General features: G+C 43.6%; 1 protein-coding gene across 1 annotated transcript; it reads right to left on the bottom strand.

Moving 5' to 3' along the window:
- Nucleotides 1-281: 281 nt before the first annotated feature.
- Nucleotides 282-12,882, bottom strand: LOC119801725 (acylcarnitine hydrolase-like). The gene is made up of 12 exons (XM_038312338.1): nt 12,783-12,882; nt 10,145-10,349; nt 9,369-9,510; nt 4,838-4,971; nt 4,494-4,752; nt 3,673-3,771; nt 3,268-3,408; nt 3,074-3,154; nt 2,700-2,844; nt 2,143-2,280; nt 1,290-1,362; nt 282-866 (listed from the first exon to the last, which is right to left on the bottom strand). The coding sequence occupies exons 1-12, from the start codon at nt 12,880-12,882 to the stop codon at nt 686-688; spliced, it is 1,698 nt and encodes a 565-aa protein (XP_038168266.1). The 3' UTR covers nt 282-685.
- Between the last annotated feature and the right edge of the window lie 4,137 nt (nt 12,883-17,019).

Genomic DNA, 17,019 nt, shown 5'->3' with positions numbered 1-17,019 from the left:
TTTTTTTGCTATTTGTATGTTATCCAGATTATAATTTGTTTAGAGATGTTGGTCTTACTATGTTGCTCAGGCTGTCCTGAATCTGTGGGAATCATATAATCTTTCTGTCTAGGTCTCTGAATAGCAGGGCCCACAGATACCTATTACAGAGCTCAGCTTGCAATTTGTGAAATATTGGAACAATAACCTGACTGAATACATAAAAACAATAGGTAGGACTTTGGCTATTAGGTTTCTTTATTGGCCACTTACAAATAAGAAGCATGAGACTTGCTGAGAGAACATAGGATTTTGACACAGTCCACTCCCATATAATAAATATTTCCAAAGCTCCTCTTTCATTTGAAGACTGTCTGGGGCTTGGAGAAGAGGAGAGGGGATGCGAGCAGATGAAGAAAGGAAGGGAAGGAAAGGGCCTTGTCCCAGGGGACAGTGAAAGAAGATTGGGGCACCTAGGGGTCACACATCTACAGTCATGGGAGCATTCACTGAGTCTCATACAAGGTGTCCCAGCATGTTGAGGAACGAGTGACACACCAAGGGTTTGTCGTACATGCAGACCGAATGGACAATTGGAGAGGTAAGGGATGGTGATGTGACTGTTAGACTCTAACCAGGATTCTCTAAGAAGGTTAGGCTGACCCCATGTGTATTCAGCCCTTCACACCATTCCTCTCACAGGGTACTACTCCTTGTGATTATTCTGAGACCCCTTTAGCTCCTGGATCTTCTCAGGCAGAGTCTGGGTCCAGAACTGCAGCCTTCTGGCCTTCAGGGCTTGGCCCACAGTAGGCTGGAGGTCCAGCTGCAGGTACTGCTCATTGTCCATCATGGGCCAGTTGGGTAGACCCTGGCTGTTGGGATTCCTGTGGATATGCCACCCAGCAGGGAATGGTAAGGTCATGCTCAAACAAGTTGTGATCCCCCAGTTTGTGTCAGGGTAGTAGACTAATTGTGTCAATGGTTGAGGGGACTGATGAGCCACGTGTCCTTATACAGGGATACAAGTGTCACTTACTAGTGTCTGCTCCATGTGGGGCAAGACTACCTGGATAATTTTGGGTCTCCCTCTCAGAGGCAAAATCTAAAGAACAATATCATAGCTCCTGTCAGGTCACTGCAGTATGACCAGTAACCAATATGTACGATGTACTTAAGTGTGCCCTGGGGTGAGGAGGACTCTATCATGTGATGAGTTATCCATGCATACTAATGAGGTCATCAACCACCAAAGGAACCCTAGATAGTGACCCACCACTGAGGAGGTTGAGGGAGGGGTGTGCTCTCACCCATGTCGTGCAAAGTTGGTCCAGTACTTCATCATTGTCCTGCTCAGCAGCTCCTCCTCCTCAGTGAAGTCAGCTGTAGCCATGGGGAAGACAAAGGTCCAGGTCCCAGTCACCCCATGCAGCTGCCTATTCATGCTCCTCAATCACCATCCTTCCTGTAGCCTGACCTTTCTTGAACTCTAGGCCTCTTTCCCTCCTTTACCACCAAGGATCCAAGAGCCACCCACACCTCTAATTGAATGCTTCCAGATTCAGTTTTGTTCAGTGTGTCCTCATTCCATCTAACATAGGTGTGGTGGCTCAAATGATAAGACTCCTATAGACTCATATATTTGAATATGTGGTCCCCAGTTAGTGGAATTGTTTGGGAAGAATTAGGAGGTATGGCCTTGTTGGAGGAGGCATATCACTGGAAGTTGGCTTTGAGGTTTAAAAGTCCAGTCAGGTCCGGTTAGCGCTCTCTCTGCCTTGTGTTTGTAGATCAGAATGTAAGCTTTAGTTAGCTACTCTTCCAGTGCCTTGCCTGCCTGCATGCTGCTAATCTCCCATCCTTGATGGTCATAGACTCTAACTAACCCTTTGAACCTGTAAGTCCCAATAAGCTCTTTCTTCTGTAAGATGACTTGGTCATAGTATCTCATCGCAGCAATAGAAAAGTAACTAAGAAAATAAATTATATTTGTAAGGGTCCAGATTCTAATCTGGGTATAGCTTTTTTGAGGTTGGAAAGGGTGCTTACTTGATTATGTCCTCTCCCAGAGCCTTGATTTTCTCGGCTGGACAGAGAGCTCAGTTACCCATCAGGTACCCACCTGTGACCCCATCAAGCTCATGAAACACAAGGAAGACTCACGTTTTATGCCCCAGCGGGAGGACCCCAAAACAAAGGGAATCTCATCACCATGGTCAGCTTTCACATAGGCTGGCCTCGTATCTTTTTCGTAGCTGGGCACATGACAGAATTCATAAAAATAGACAGGGGCACGGGAGCCTAGAGGTACAGACACATAGTTACATAGTATTATCATACATGTAACTTTCCTGCCTAACCCTTAGTGATAAGTTATGTTGGTTTACAGTTATCTGGTGTTATAATTGTCAAGTGGGCGGCCCCATGCTGGAACACTAGTTATGGGAAAGCCTTTGGCTCAACAGTGACCCTGGCCTTCCCAGCTGAGTAGTTTTGGCAAATCAATGGAGTATCAGCAACCTGTTTCATTGTTTGTATCTGGATAAGATATCACTTCCCTATCTTACACTAGAATGAAGACATACTAATGTAATGGTCCTCGGGAGTTTGGTACCAGAGATGTGATCCAGACATGAGCGGCGACCTTGACACTATTATGCTTATCTGGGACTCATGGCTCTGAGCTCCTCCCAACTAGGCCTCATCACAGATATACTCACATTGAAACTTTGCTACTTGGAGTGCAGGAATCACAAACAAATAGTCTGCTATCATTTCCTTGTACTGTATTTGGAGGGTCTGGGCATCTTCAGTGTTGTTCATATACTCTTCCATTAGCAGGTTACTACACTCAGGAGGTAACAGCTACACCAGGGAATCAGGAAGAATGAGTTTAGGCAGGTTCTTGTTTTGATAGGCAGCAGCCTCAGTGTGGAGAATGTGGCCAGGGATAAGACATGGTGTAGAGGGAAAGGCATAGGTTCTGAAGTGAGCCCTCCATGAACCACACATACAGATCTTTGTTTGTAGGCATGCTGTCTGGAAGGATACATAGTGGCTCTTTCTATTGGAGGCAGTACTCAAGGTGGCTTACCATATGTGTTGTTGTGTTCTTCAGGATAGCCGGCAGGGTCTCTCTGGTTATGCCCTTTATTATTTGTTCAGAGCCCTGGGACTGGCAGAGAGAGGACAGTTTTCTATAGTATACGGTGAAATAGATATGGATCAAGTTTCCTCTGCTCACCTTATGAGTCCCCAGACTTCTAGAGAATTGGAACTGTGCCTCACCATAGGGAGAAGCCAGCCATACTCGTCATTGTTGACTCCAATGATGCTGGGGACAGGGTAAAAATCCACAGCAGTCAACAACTCTTGGGGATGCTTGGGTAGGAATACCCCATCTACCACAGCAGGGATGGACTGGAAGACCTGCGGGACATGCAAGGGACATGGAGGTCAATTCTGATGGCCACTGAGAAACCCTAACCATTACCCCTGCCCCATTTAATTGTCTCAGGATGTTTCTCCACCCCTGACAAAAATCTACATATATTAGGATATTTGGTACTCATTTTACACACATGATTAAGAGGATACTAAACCATGGAGCAGAAGTAAATTGTTTAGAGTAGTAAGGACTGACTCTCCCACATCCCACTGATGAGGTCCTCCAAGTCACACGACTCTCCCAACCTTGTTAATAGCCAGAATCTCCTCTTCACTCTTGCTTCTCAGACAGTGTACCAGGGTCTCTGAGTTCATAGTCTCACAACCAGATAAGCCAACCACTTTCTGTAAAGGGATCAGGCAGGAATTGATCCATCCTCTCAGGCAAGTAGAAGAGTTTTCCCAATCCCAGTTGATTGGCATTGTGTCCAAATATCACATTGCACTTTGTGCTGGTGAAATAAAGTATGAAATTCCCATTTTCTTGTTGCTCAGATGTGACAGCCAGAGAGGTTATTCTACCTAAACACTTTTAAATATAAGTTACATGTGTATTTCCACAACATGTGACTTCAGGAATGCCTGTACCATGGTTTCCATGCAAAGATTCGAGGACAACATTTGGTTGCTAGTCCTCACTTCCCATCTTGTTTGAGAGATGATCTTTCATTATTTATTCCTTCTAACAAGAGTCTATCTTATTTGTGACATTTCAGGGATTTTCTGTTCTCTGCCTCCTATCTCATCCTATGATATCACATAATTGTTGCTGCATGCAGCTTTTTGTGGTTTCTGAAGGAATTTGAACTCAGGTCCTTATGTTTATACCTACTGAGTCATATCTTTATCCCATATGTTTCTGAACATAATGGCCCCTACAAGGTACTTATGCATGGTTATTATACCCAGCCTATATAGAGAGAAGTGGACTCTAACCCATGAATCTCTCAGAAAGTACTGAAAGAAGCTATTTCCCATGCTCCTTGTTTTCCCAATTGAGAAAACTCCCAGAGTACCAGAGGGTGGAGGCTGAGGCTGCAGGGTCATCAATGGCTGAAGTGACTCACTGTGTAGACCACCTCAGAGGTGTTAGAGATCAGGTAAGGCAGCAGGGTCACCCCACTCTCCATGATGGCTCTGTGGAAGAGTCCTTTGGACATGGGGGACACAACCTGTGAAGACACACTTGTGCCACCTGCAGACTCTCCAAAGATGGTGACAAGGTCAGGGTTGCCTCCAAAGTGGGCGATGTTCTGCTGGACCCAGCGCAGGGCGGCCACTTGGTCCAGGTAGCCCCAGTTTCCTCTGGCGTGGTCATCTCCAGTGCTGAGAAGATGCAGAGAAGGAATCACAGGGCTGTCTTATTCCTCTTCATCCCTTACTGCACAGTGAAAGCCAGCCCCAGACTCACCTGAAGAAGCCCAGAACACCCAGGCGGTACTGGATAGTGACCACCACCACATCTTCCTTGGCTGCCAGCATGGATCCATCAACAATGGAAGCCATACCCCTAGACAGTCCACCACCATGGATCCATACCATTACCTGTGGAAATCAAGTCAGATGCCAGGAGGTTCCCACCCAGCTCTAGCTCCACCTGGGGTATCTTCTACTTTACCTAATGCTTTATCTCAGTGTACTTAGACATGCAGACAAAACTCCTCAGGACATCCTCACCTGGACCACAGACAGGGCTCTAGTACCATTAGGATACTTGCTAGTCTTTTTCCTTCTCTACGACCAAAGCCTTAATTAATGGCTCTAAATCTGGAGTAATAACATCCCTACTCTCAGACACCTATGAAATGTAATGAAAAAAGGGTATATTCATCAGTGATTCTCCTGATTATTAACAAAAAAATCATTGGCACAGAGCTGGTCATGGTGATGTATACCTTTAATACCAGAGCTCTGGGACCAGGTAGGCTGCCTGTGGACCTTCCCCACTCTCTGTTCCCCCAGACCCAATTCTCAGGGTCACCCCTAGCACTGCAACAGATCATCTCTCCCCAGCATTCCCAGGGAACACACCGGCTGAGCAGGCAGCACACTTTCTCAAAATCCAGAGAGGAAACAGAAATTAAGTATCAAAACACCCACCAAACAAAGAGAAACCCAGAAATCAACACCTAGAGCTATAACCACCCCAAATCCAGATACCTAGTTGCCAGCATAAGAACACAATAAATAACAGTCAGGATAATGTGTCTCCAACAGAGCCCAGGTATCCCACCACAGCAGGTTCTAAATATTCCAACAGAGCTGAAAAAGACCTTAATATGTAGATGAAAGAGGTCTTTAAAGAGAAAGTGAAGAAAATAAAAACAATAGAAGGAAAGAAATAATACTGTTCAAGACCTGAAAATGGTTATAGAAAAAATAAAGAAAACACAAACTGAGGGAATCCTGAAAATGAAAAGTTTAGAAATATGAGCAGAAACTACAGAGGTGAACTTCACCAACAGAATACAAGAGATGGAAGAGAGAATCTCAGACTTTGAAGATACAATAGAAGAAATGAATACATTGACCAAAGAAAATGTTAAATCTTAAAAACTCTTGACACAAAACATCCAAGAAATTTGGGACACTATGAAAAGAACAAATTTATGAATAATAGGAATAAAGGAAGAAGAAGAATACAAAAAATTCAAAGGCCTAGAAAATATCGTCAACAAAACCATGGAAGAGAATTTTCCTAACTTAAAGAAGGAAATACCTATATAGTTACAAGAAGCATGCAGAACATCAAATAGATTGGACCAGAAAAGTTTCCTCAGCACATAATAATCAAAACACTAAACATACAGAACAAAGAAAGAATATTAAAAGCGTCAAGGGAGAAGACCAACTAACATATAAGACAGACCTATTAGATTTACACCTGACTTCTCAATGGAGACTCTAAAATACAAAAGGTCTTGGACAGATGTGCTGGAGACCACAGGTGCCAGCCGAGATTACTATACCCAGCAAAACTTTCAATCACTTTAAGACATTCCATGATAAAATCAAATTTAAACAATATCTATATACAAATCAGCCCTACAGAAGGAAAACTCTAAACCAAGGTTAATTACACACATGGAAACATAGGAAATAAATAATCTCATGCCAGCAAAACCCAAAGAATGAAAGCACATACACACCACCACCACCAGCAGCAAAATAACAGGAATTAACAATCATTGATATCTAATATCTCTCAATATCAATGACTCAATTCTCCGATAAAAAGATGCAGATTAACAGATGGTTATAAACAGGATCAATTCTTCTGCTGCATACAAAACATACACCTCAACACCAGGGGTAGACATTAGTTCAGGGTAAAGGGTTGGAAAAAGATATTCTAAGCAAACAAACCCAACAAGCAATCTGGTGTCATTTTAATATCTAATAAATTTTATCAAAAGAACTGTGGAAGGATACTACATATTAACCACAAGAAAAAATACACCAAGATGACATTTCAGTTCTTAACATCGATCCCAAACACAAAAGCACCTATTTTTTTAAGAAACACTATTAGACCTTAAATCACATCTTGACTCTCACACACTGATAGTACCCCATTCTCACCAATGGACAGGCCAACCAGACAGAAACTAAACAGAGAAATACTAGCGCTAACTGACTTATTCAGCCAAATTAATCTAACAGATATTTACAGAATATTCCACCCAAACACAAAAGAATCTACCTTCTTCTCAGCACTTCACAGATTTTTTTTTTTCAAAATTGACCACACATTTGGTCACAAAGCAAATCTCAACAGATACAGGAAAATTGAGACAATTCCCTGCATCCTATCAGACAACTGCAAACCAAAGCAGGATATCAACAAGAACAGAAACAACAGAAAGCTTACAAACTCACGGAAACTGAGCCACTCCTTACTGAATGAAAAATGGGTTGAGACAGAAATAAAGAAAGGAATTAAAGGCTTTCTAGAATCCATGAAAATGAACACACAGCATCCAAACTCATGGGCACAGTGAAGATGGTGCTAGAAGGAAAGCTCACAGCATTAAAGGAAATTGGAGAGCGCTCACACTAGCAACTTAACAGCACACCTGAAAGTTCTAGAACAAAAAGAAGTAAGCGCACCTAAGAGGAAGAGAGAGCAAGAGATAATCAAACTGCAGAAATCAATAAAATACATAGAGAACAGTACAAAGAATCAATGAAATAAATAGTTGGGTTTTTTTTGAGAAAATCAACAAAATAGACAAACTTTATCCAACCTAACTAAAAGACAGAGCAAGAATATCCAAATTAATAAAATCAGAATAACCAAATGAATAAAAGTGAAAAGGGGGCCATAACAACAGACACCAAGGAAATCCTGAGATTCATAAGGACATGGTTTTGAAACCTATACTCCACTAAATTAGAAAATCTAAAATAAATGAATAATTTTCTCAATAGGTATCACTTACCAAAGTTAAATCATGATCAGATAAACAATTTAAATATTTCTATAACCCCCAGTAAAATAGAAGTAGTCATTAAAAGTTTCTCAACTAAAAAAAAAAAAGACCAGGGTCAGATGGTATTTATTGTAGAATTATACCAGACTTTCAAAGAAGAGTTAATATATGAGAGAGAATCTATTTTCAGTAGATGAAGAAAATGACAGAGCCCCACATTGGAGCACCGGACTGAGCTCCCAAGGTCCTGATGAGGAGCAGAAGGAGGGAGAACATGAGAAAGAAAGTCAGGACCGTGAGGGAACCTCCAGCTGGCGACAGATGGGGAAGGTGACTGAGCCCCACATTGGAGCACTGGCCTGAGCTCCCAAGGTCCTGATGAGGAGCAGAAGGAGCGAGAACATGAGGGAGAAAGTCAGGAACGTGAGGGGTGCGTTCACTCATGGAGACGGCGGGACAGAACTAAAGGGAGATCACCAACTCCAGTTGGAATGGGACTGATGGATCATGCGACCAAACCCGTCTCTCTGAATGTGGCCAACAGTGGGGGCTGACTGAGAAGCAAAGGACATTGGCGCTGGGCTCTGATTCTTCTGCATGGACGGGCTCTGTGGGAGCCTTCTCAGCTTGGTCGATCACCTTCCTGGTCCTGGGGGGAGTTGGGAGGACCTTGGACTTAGCATAGAGTGGGGAACCCTGATGGCTCCTTGGCCTTGAGAGGGAGGGAGGGGAGGTATGGGTGGAGGGAAGGGGAGGGAAGGGGGAGAAGGAGGGGCGGGAAGGGGGAGGAGGAGCGGAGGGAGGGGGAGGAGGAGGGAAGGAGATGGAAATTTTTAAATATAAAAAAAAAATAAACCATGAGAAAGAAAAAAAAAATTTCAACCTGATTAGGAATAGCTACAAAGATCAAAACCAAAATATAAAACCCAAAAGTCCACAGTTAAATTCATATGCAGCATCAAGCGTCTTACTTTTCTGCTTAAAGTCATCGAGAAGACTTTATTCAGTATTGTATTTGTGTTCAACATTAAGCTGGATTCAAGTCAATGCCACAGTAAAAAATAAAACACAGATTAAAAAGAAAAAAAAATACCATACCTCTGGAGGCAGAGATCAAAGATCTCTGTGAGTTTGAGGCTATCCTTGTCTACATAGTGAGTTCTAGGCCAGCCAGGGTTATATAGAGAGACCCTTTCTCAAAACAAGAAAAACATCATTGACACAATGGAGAGTCCATTCCAGTAAATTTGCAAGAGCTCAGGATGTAGCTCTCAGGCCTCTGGTAGGTGGTGTGAAACCTGAGTTGATCATGGAGCCATAGCTACTGACTTCCTAGAGTCTTTAGGTCTCTGTGTCCCATACCTAGGGTTCAGCTGCATGCCACGGCAGAGAAGGATTCCTGGACACCTGACAGGGAGGGCTTCTCATCAGGGTCTCACACTGAATTTGCCCCCTTTAGTCATCCCGAAGAAATGCCCACCCCAGATCTGAGTATGGCTTGCCACTCACAGTCAGGTTAGAGCCCTCATGGGCATGAGCTGGTGTGTAGATGTTGAGATACAGGCAGTCCTCAGACATAGAGATGGAAGGCACGCTCAGTTTCATCATTGCCAGACTTTCTGCATTCACTGCATCAGGATTTTGTAGACACCTGGGGACAAATACAGTTATTTGAAGAGATGTTCAGTAATTAAAAACAGACTCTTAGTTCATATTTGCTCCCAGCCACCAAAACCCCACTTTCTGGCCCCATGATGTCATGATAACATGAGATCCCACTCCGAAATCTCTTCCAACTAAGGTAAAGGTCACAGACTTTGGGAAACTGGTATGAAGCTCAAAATTCTAGTGAGGCTGCCAGATGGGTCTTTGGATCCCACTCTTCCTGATGATGGGATACTGATATCTCCATGAACTTCTTGGTGTGTGTAATGACACCATTTCTTTTCGTACTCTCCAAGGCCTGGGTATCGGGTCCTTTACCCATATAGGTGCTGCATTAATAAACAGGGTGCTGGGACATCCTTCACCTCATATCCAGACTCTCAGGGAACAGCCTCTTGGCCAATGCTTCCTGGACACCTATAGGTTGGTCCAGTGATTGTGCAGTGTGATTTGCTAAGGAGCCGTCATCACTTTGGCCTTTCTCTGGCATCTGCAGCATATCCCATCACAGAGAGAACGCAGTGGGGGAGGAGATGGAGAAAGCACTGCAGTCTGGCTCAGAGTTCTGAGCTGCTGCCCATTTCAGGACCTGGCATTTTCTGGGTCTCAGGAGGACTTACATGGCTGGGTAGGTGGTCCCATCCCTAACACCACTCCATGGTTCGGGAGGCTCAGGAGGTGCAAATCTCAGCTCTCCTAGAGGTGGCTTGGCAAAGGGAATTCCCAGGAAGATGTAGACTCTCTCTTTGGTGCCATTCAAGTGGACAAGACTCCCCCGCACCTGTCCCGTGTGGGTAGTCCTGATGGGGCTGGCTGAGTCTTCACCTGTAAGTGACATACGGTATCAAGGTTGGATTTGCCCAACCATCTACCTTCACACTATGGCTGTTACTTCTTTCTTGCTATCCTCAATTCAGCCTTTTCCAGGTACCCACCTCTCTGGCAACTTGTCTCCACAGCATCATGTTCCAGTGTGCAAGAACTTGGCAGACATGTCGTATTTCCATAAAAAGTAAAAATCTTCCACATCAGATAAACATGAATTGCATGTTTGATGCTAATATGTGTGGTAACAAGTAGCAAAGGCAGCAGCCACTCTCAGGGACCAAAGGGCAATTTGCCACCATCTTTCCAGTGCTGAAAACTCACTCCTATCTCCAGCAACATGCTGTGTGCAGGACACTATGCCACATGCCATACCTGTCCATACAGATCACTCAGGACTTGGGCCACTAGAATCTGTCACTGCTACAGCAACAGGTAAAATCTGCTGAAATGGGTTTGCTAAGAGTCAGGCTACAGCCAGGATGCTTCACCCCCAAGAAAAGCTCTCCATGGAGTCCCACATATTGGAGGGAGTGTACTTTCAGTCAGGAGGCAGGAAAACAGGCCACAAGGGACATTTTTTAAACAAATATGTTAAAAATAAAAACTATGCATACATTTTCTTTTTTATTTTTAAATGAAACAGTTGAAGTTTATTATGCAGAGATTCTTTTTTTTTTTTTTTTTTTGGTTTTTTCAAGACAGGGTTTCCCTGTAGTTTCTAGAGCCTGTCCTGGTCCTGGAACTAGCTCTTGTAGACCAGGCTGGCCTTGAACTCAGAGATCCGCCTTCTTCTGACTCCCGAGTGCTGGGATTAAAGGTGTGCGTCACCACCGCCTGGCGTAAGCAGAGATTCTTTTTTTCTCTTTTTTCCCTCGTTTTTCTAGACAAGGTTTCTTGGTGTAAAAAGCTCTGACTGTCCTGGATCTGGATTTGTAGACTAGGTTGGCTTTGAACTCATAGAGATTCACCTGCCTCTCCCTCCCAAGTGCTGAGATTATAGGCACGCACCACCACCAATGAGCTAAGTAGAGATTCTGATTTTGAGTGGCATATGGGGAAAGGATAATACATCTCTCATTACACGTGTAGCCTTCTCAAGAGTTACTGTGTCTTTATAATGGCTGCAGTGCAAAAAAGAGGCCCATGAAAAGTAAAAACAATTGCAGAAAACTATCATGTAATTAAATCTCAGCTAATGTCATCTATATCATATTTAAAACCAAAAGTCACCATTGATTGGATTGCCATCTGACCGTTTATGTGATACTTTAAATTCCTGATTTTGCTAAGGTAAGCATTGCTGACCAAGTTTACTTCCAGATGTCTTCCTTCTCCCGATTATTACCGATGCTGAAATTGCTGTGGTATTCTGTTTTAACATTTCTACATTTACCACCCCACCAGACTGGTTCTTGCCATGTAGCCCAGGCTGGCTTGCAGCTGAAAAGCATTCTACCTTCTCTGCCTCGTCTAGAACACCATTTACAGGTGTGTGCCATTACACCAGCTCACACCATCTTGTCTTGCTCTCCCATGCATGAGCCTGGCCTGGGTGGTGCACAACTCTGTGCCCTCTTATAGTTATCAGTGATTCTGAACCCAGGATCCAAAGAAGAATGTTCAAATAAGCCAAGAGTGAGTTGGGCAGATCTTCCCGTCCAGGAGTCCCTGGTGATGTCTCAGAACCTGGACAACAGCAGGGAAGACTCACAGTGTGAAGTCATTATGGCCTCCTTAGGGTAAATCTGATTGAGGAGGCCTGGCAGGAGGTCAGCATGACTCAGGCTTGGACACTTTTGGACAGGAGGCCTCGGGGCTGCACACTGACCCCGGGCACAATACCCTCCTGGCTCATCTTTTCATAAACCGGAAGACTTTCTTGCAGACAGAGCATATGCCCTTTGCCTCGGACTCCAAGTTGTACCTTTTCCAAAGGTCAGAAGATGAGAAAGGGAACATGGGCCTCTCAGCTGGGCAACTGTTGTATGGCTGGAGAACTGTATGACTGAGGGCCAGGAAAATTTCCCAGGATTGTTTGGAGTATACCGTGATGCTTTTCTGTTCAAGAGGGTGACCCATTTGGAGTTCAATGCTAGTAGGAAGGTGCAATTAATTTTATTATTAACCCATGGGTCAGTAAGAGCTACAGTCACAGGCACAGCCCTATACAGAAAGGGGACATGGCCCATCTGCCTCTCTGTCCCCAACACACTTCCCTCTGACTTTCAGGCCCAGGGCTTGGCAGAGTAGCCCTCTGTACTATTGACTGTCCTCAGACACCAGTGACTCTCTGGGCTACAGCAGCCACTTTCCCACTCTGTCGTCTCTACCTGTTCCTCCTCCCTTGCTACCTTCCCTACCACAGCTTCAGCCTCTGCCTCTGCCAAAATTGGCAGCTCTGGCCCCCACCACCCACGTAAGGATTCTCACCATGCGCACGGAGAAGAAACACAAGCCCACAGGCTACAGCAATTAACAGAAGCACACAGGCTCCAGCAATCAGCCAACCACGATGTTTGCAGGACGGCATGATCAGCTCTGAGGCCTGAGTCTGCTGCTATGGGATGCACTGTGTGCAGGAAGCAGAATATGTGGGCTCTGCCTAGACAATTCTTTGAACCCTAAGATTTATAGGCAGGAGCTTGGTAGGTGGGGCAAAGTTGCAGGAGAGCTGCGACTAAGCAGAACTGATAGGAACCAGGGTTCAGCAGGTGGGGCTAATGCTTTTCTGTGATGTGAATTTCATTTTTAGTCTCATTGCAAGGCACAACATAGCTTCACAATCTAATTATTCTGATACCAGCAACCATCACCTCAAACCTGGGGTCACCATGTTTACTGTCCTTGGAGTCACAGGTCCAGTGTAGGTGTGGGACAGAGAGCAAGGAACAGAAAGCTATGGTAGCCAGGGTTGCATTTCTAAGGAGGTGTGCACTGAGGGATTCTCACATATGCGTGGAATGAATACTTGAGAATTGTCCTCTTGATAAAGGAAGAGCAGGAGCAAGCCTAGGGTGTTCTCGGCACACCCTTTACTCCCAAGCTTCTTGCTTTCTTGAGTCATAATTCACAAAATCTGCATTCAGGTCTCTCTTCCCTTACAGTGATCATCTTTTTAAAATTGTTTTTATTGAGCTATATATTATTCTCCACTCTCCTCTCTTCCTCCCCTCTACCCTTCTAACCTCTCCTGGCACCTCCCCACCCCCAATTTACTCAGGAGATCCTGTCTTGCTTACCTTTCTATGTAGACATGTAAGTCTCTCTTAGGGTCCTCTTTGTTGTCCAGTCTCTCTGGGGTTGTGGTCTGTAGGCTGCTGTTTCTTTACTCGATGTCTAAAAGTCACTTGTGAGTGAATGCATGCTATATTTGCCTTTCTGGGTTTGGTGTATATAACTCAACCAAACATGTTTTTTCTAAATCCATCCATTTCCCACCAAATCTCAAGATGTCATTATTTTTCACCACTGTGTAGTTCTCTATTGTGTAAATGGACCACATTTTCTTTATCCCTTCTGCAGTTGAGGGGCATCTAGGTTGTTTCCAGGTTCTGGTTATTGCAACTAATGCTACTATGAACATAGTTGAACACATGTCCTTGTGGTATGATTGAGTGTCTTTTGGATATATACCCAAAAGCAGTATTGTTGGTTTTGAGGGAGTCGGTTCCTAATTTTCAGAGAAATTGTCATACTGATTTCCAAAGCAGCTATACAAGTGTGAACTCCCACAAGCAATGGAGGAGCGTTCGCCTTACCCCACATCCTTTCCAGCACAAGCTGTCATCAGTGTTTTTGATCTTGGCCTTTCTGACAGGTGTAAGATGGAATATCAATGTTATTTTGATTTGCATTTCTCTGATAGCTAAGGGTGTTGATCATTTTCTTAAGTGTCTTTTAGCCTTTTTTGATTTTGCTGTTGACAGTTACCTGTTTAGGTCTGTACCCCATTTTTTTTTAGGTATTTTAGTTTGTTTTAACTGTTGATTATTGTTTGCTAGAAACAATAAAGTCTCAGAAAATTTCATAGTTCTGCAAAGTTGAAAAAGCATTACAATGTGTTAGGCAATTCTAAGTGATACTTCTCTGCAAAATACAGCAATGAGATATTTCTATAATTAGTATTATTGTGTTTATTTAATATAAATTTGTATATAACTATTAGGTTGCAATGGTCAGGAAGGTAGCTTTTTCTTTTTTTTTCATGGTTTATTTTTTATATTTAAAAATTTCCATCCCCTCCTCCTCCCCCTTACCTCCCCTCCACCTCCCCCTTCCCTCCCCTCCCCTCCACCCATACCTCCCCTCCCTTCCTCTCCAGGCCAAGGAGCCATGAGGGGTCCCTACTCTATTTTAAGACCAAGGTCCTCCCAACTCCCCCCAGGTCCAGAAAGGTGATCGACCAAGCTGAGAAGGCTCCCACAGAGCCCGTCCATGCAGAAGAATCAGAGCCCAGCGCGATTGTCCTTTGCTTCTCAGTCAGCCCCCACTGTTGGCCACATTCAGAGAGACGGGTTTGGTCACATGATCCATCAGTCCCATTCCAACTGGAGTTGGTGATCTCCCATTAGTTCTGTCCCACTGTCTCCATGAGTGAACGCACCCCTCACGTTCCTGACTTTCTTTCTCATGGTCTCTCTCCTTCTGCTCCTCATCAGGACCTTGGGAGCTCAGGCCAGTGCTCCAGTGTGGGGATCAGTCATTTTCTTCATCTATCGCCAGGTGGAGGTTCTTCTTATTATCTTCTCAAGGATCCCCAATTATAGGCTCGATGTCCTTTAATTATGGCTAGAAACCGATTATGAGTGAGTACATCCCATGTTCATCTTTTTGGGTCTGGGTTACCTCACTCAGAATAGTGTTTTCTATTTCCATCCATTTGCATGCAAAATTCAAGATGTCATTGTTTTTTTACCGCAGAGTAGTATTCTAGCATGTATATAGTCCACAGTTTCTTCATCCATTCTTCCACTGAAGGGCATCTAGGTTGTTTCCAGGATCTGGCTATTACAAATAATGCTGCTATGAATATAGTTGAGCAAATGCTTTTGTAGTATGATTGGGCATCTCTTGGGTAGATTCCTAATAGTGGAATTGCTGGCTCCTGGGGTAGGTTGATCCCGAATTTCCTGAGAAACAGCCACACTGCTTTCCAAAGTGGTTGCACAAGTGTGCATTCCCACCAGCAATGGATGAGTGTACCCCTTACCCCACAACCTCTCCAGCAAAGGTTATCGTTGGTGTTTTGGATTTTAGCCAATCTGACAGGTGTAAGATGATATCTCAAAGTTGTTTTGATTTGCATTTCCCTAATAGCTAAGGGGGTTGAGCATGACCTTAAGTGTCTTTTGGCCATTTGAACTTCTTCTGTTGAAAATTCTCTGTTCAGTTCAGTACCCCATTTTTTAATTGGGTTAATTAGCATTTTAAAGTCTAGTCTCTTGAGTTCCTTATATATTTTAGAGATCAGACCTTTGTCAGTTGCAGGGTTGGTGAAGATCTTTTCCCAGTCAGTAGGCTGCCTTTGTGTCTTAGTGACAATGTCCTTTGCTTTACAGAAGCTGCTCAGCTTCAGGAGGTCCCATTTATTCAATGTTGCCCTTAATGTCTGTGCAGCTGGGGTTATGCGTAGGAAACGGTCTCCTGTGCCCATTTGTTGTAGAGTACTTCCCACTTTCTCCTCCATCAAGCTCAGTGTGTTCAGATTAATATTGAGGTCTTTAATCCATTTGGACTTGAGTTTTGTGCATGGTGATAGATATGGATCTACTTTCATTCTTCTACAGGTTGACATCTAGTTATGCCAGCACCATTTGTTGAAGATGCCCTCTTTCTTCCATTGTGTACTTTTGGCTCCTTTATCAAAAATCAGGTGTTCGTAGGTTTGTGGTTTAAGATCCGGGTCTTCTATACGATTCCATTGGTCAACTTCTCTGTTTTTATGCCAATACCAAGCTGTTTTCAATACTGTAGCTCTGTAATAGAGTTTGAAGTCAGGGATGGTAATGCCTCCAGAAGTACCTTTATTGTATAAGACTTTTTTCGCTATCCTGGGTTTCTTGTTTGTCCATATAAAGTTGATTATTGTCCTCTCAATATCTGTGAAGAATTTTGATGGGACCTTGATGGGGATTGCATTGAATCTATAGGTTGCTTTTGGTAGAATTGCCATTTTTACTATGTTGATCCTCCCAATCCACGAGCAGGGGAGATCCTTCCATTTTCTGGTATCCTCTTCAATTTCTTTCTTCAAAGACTTAAAGTTCTTGTCAAATAAATCCTTCACTTCCTTGGTTAGAGTTACTCCCAGATATCTTATGCTATTTGTCGCTATTGTGAAAGGTGATACTTCTCTGATTTCCCTTTCTGCTTCCTTATCCTTTGTGTAAAGGAGGGCGACTGATTTTTTGGAGTTGATCTTGTAACCTGCCACGTTACTGAAGGAGTTTATCAGCTGTAGGAGTTCTTTGGCGGAGTTTTTGGGGTTGCTTATGTACACTATCATATCATCTGCAAATAACGAAAGTTTAACTTCTTCCTTTCCAAATCGAATCCCCTTGATTCCCTTATGTTGTCTTATTGCTATTGCTAGAACTTCAAGTACTATATTGAAGAGATAAGGAGAGAGTGGATAGCCTTGTTGTGTTCCTGAATTTAGTGGGATAGC

Source organism: Arvicola amphibius, chromosome 15 (genome assembly GCF_903992535.2).
Source record: "Arvicola amphibius chromosome 15, mArvAmp1.2, whole genome shotgun sequence".
Lineage (NCBI taxonomy): Eukaryota > Metazoa > Chordata > Mammalia > Rodentia > Cricetidae > Arvicola > Arvicola amphibius.
Note: the sequence above shows the minus strand (reverse complement) of the source record. Positions and strands in the feature narration are given on the sequence as shown.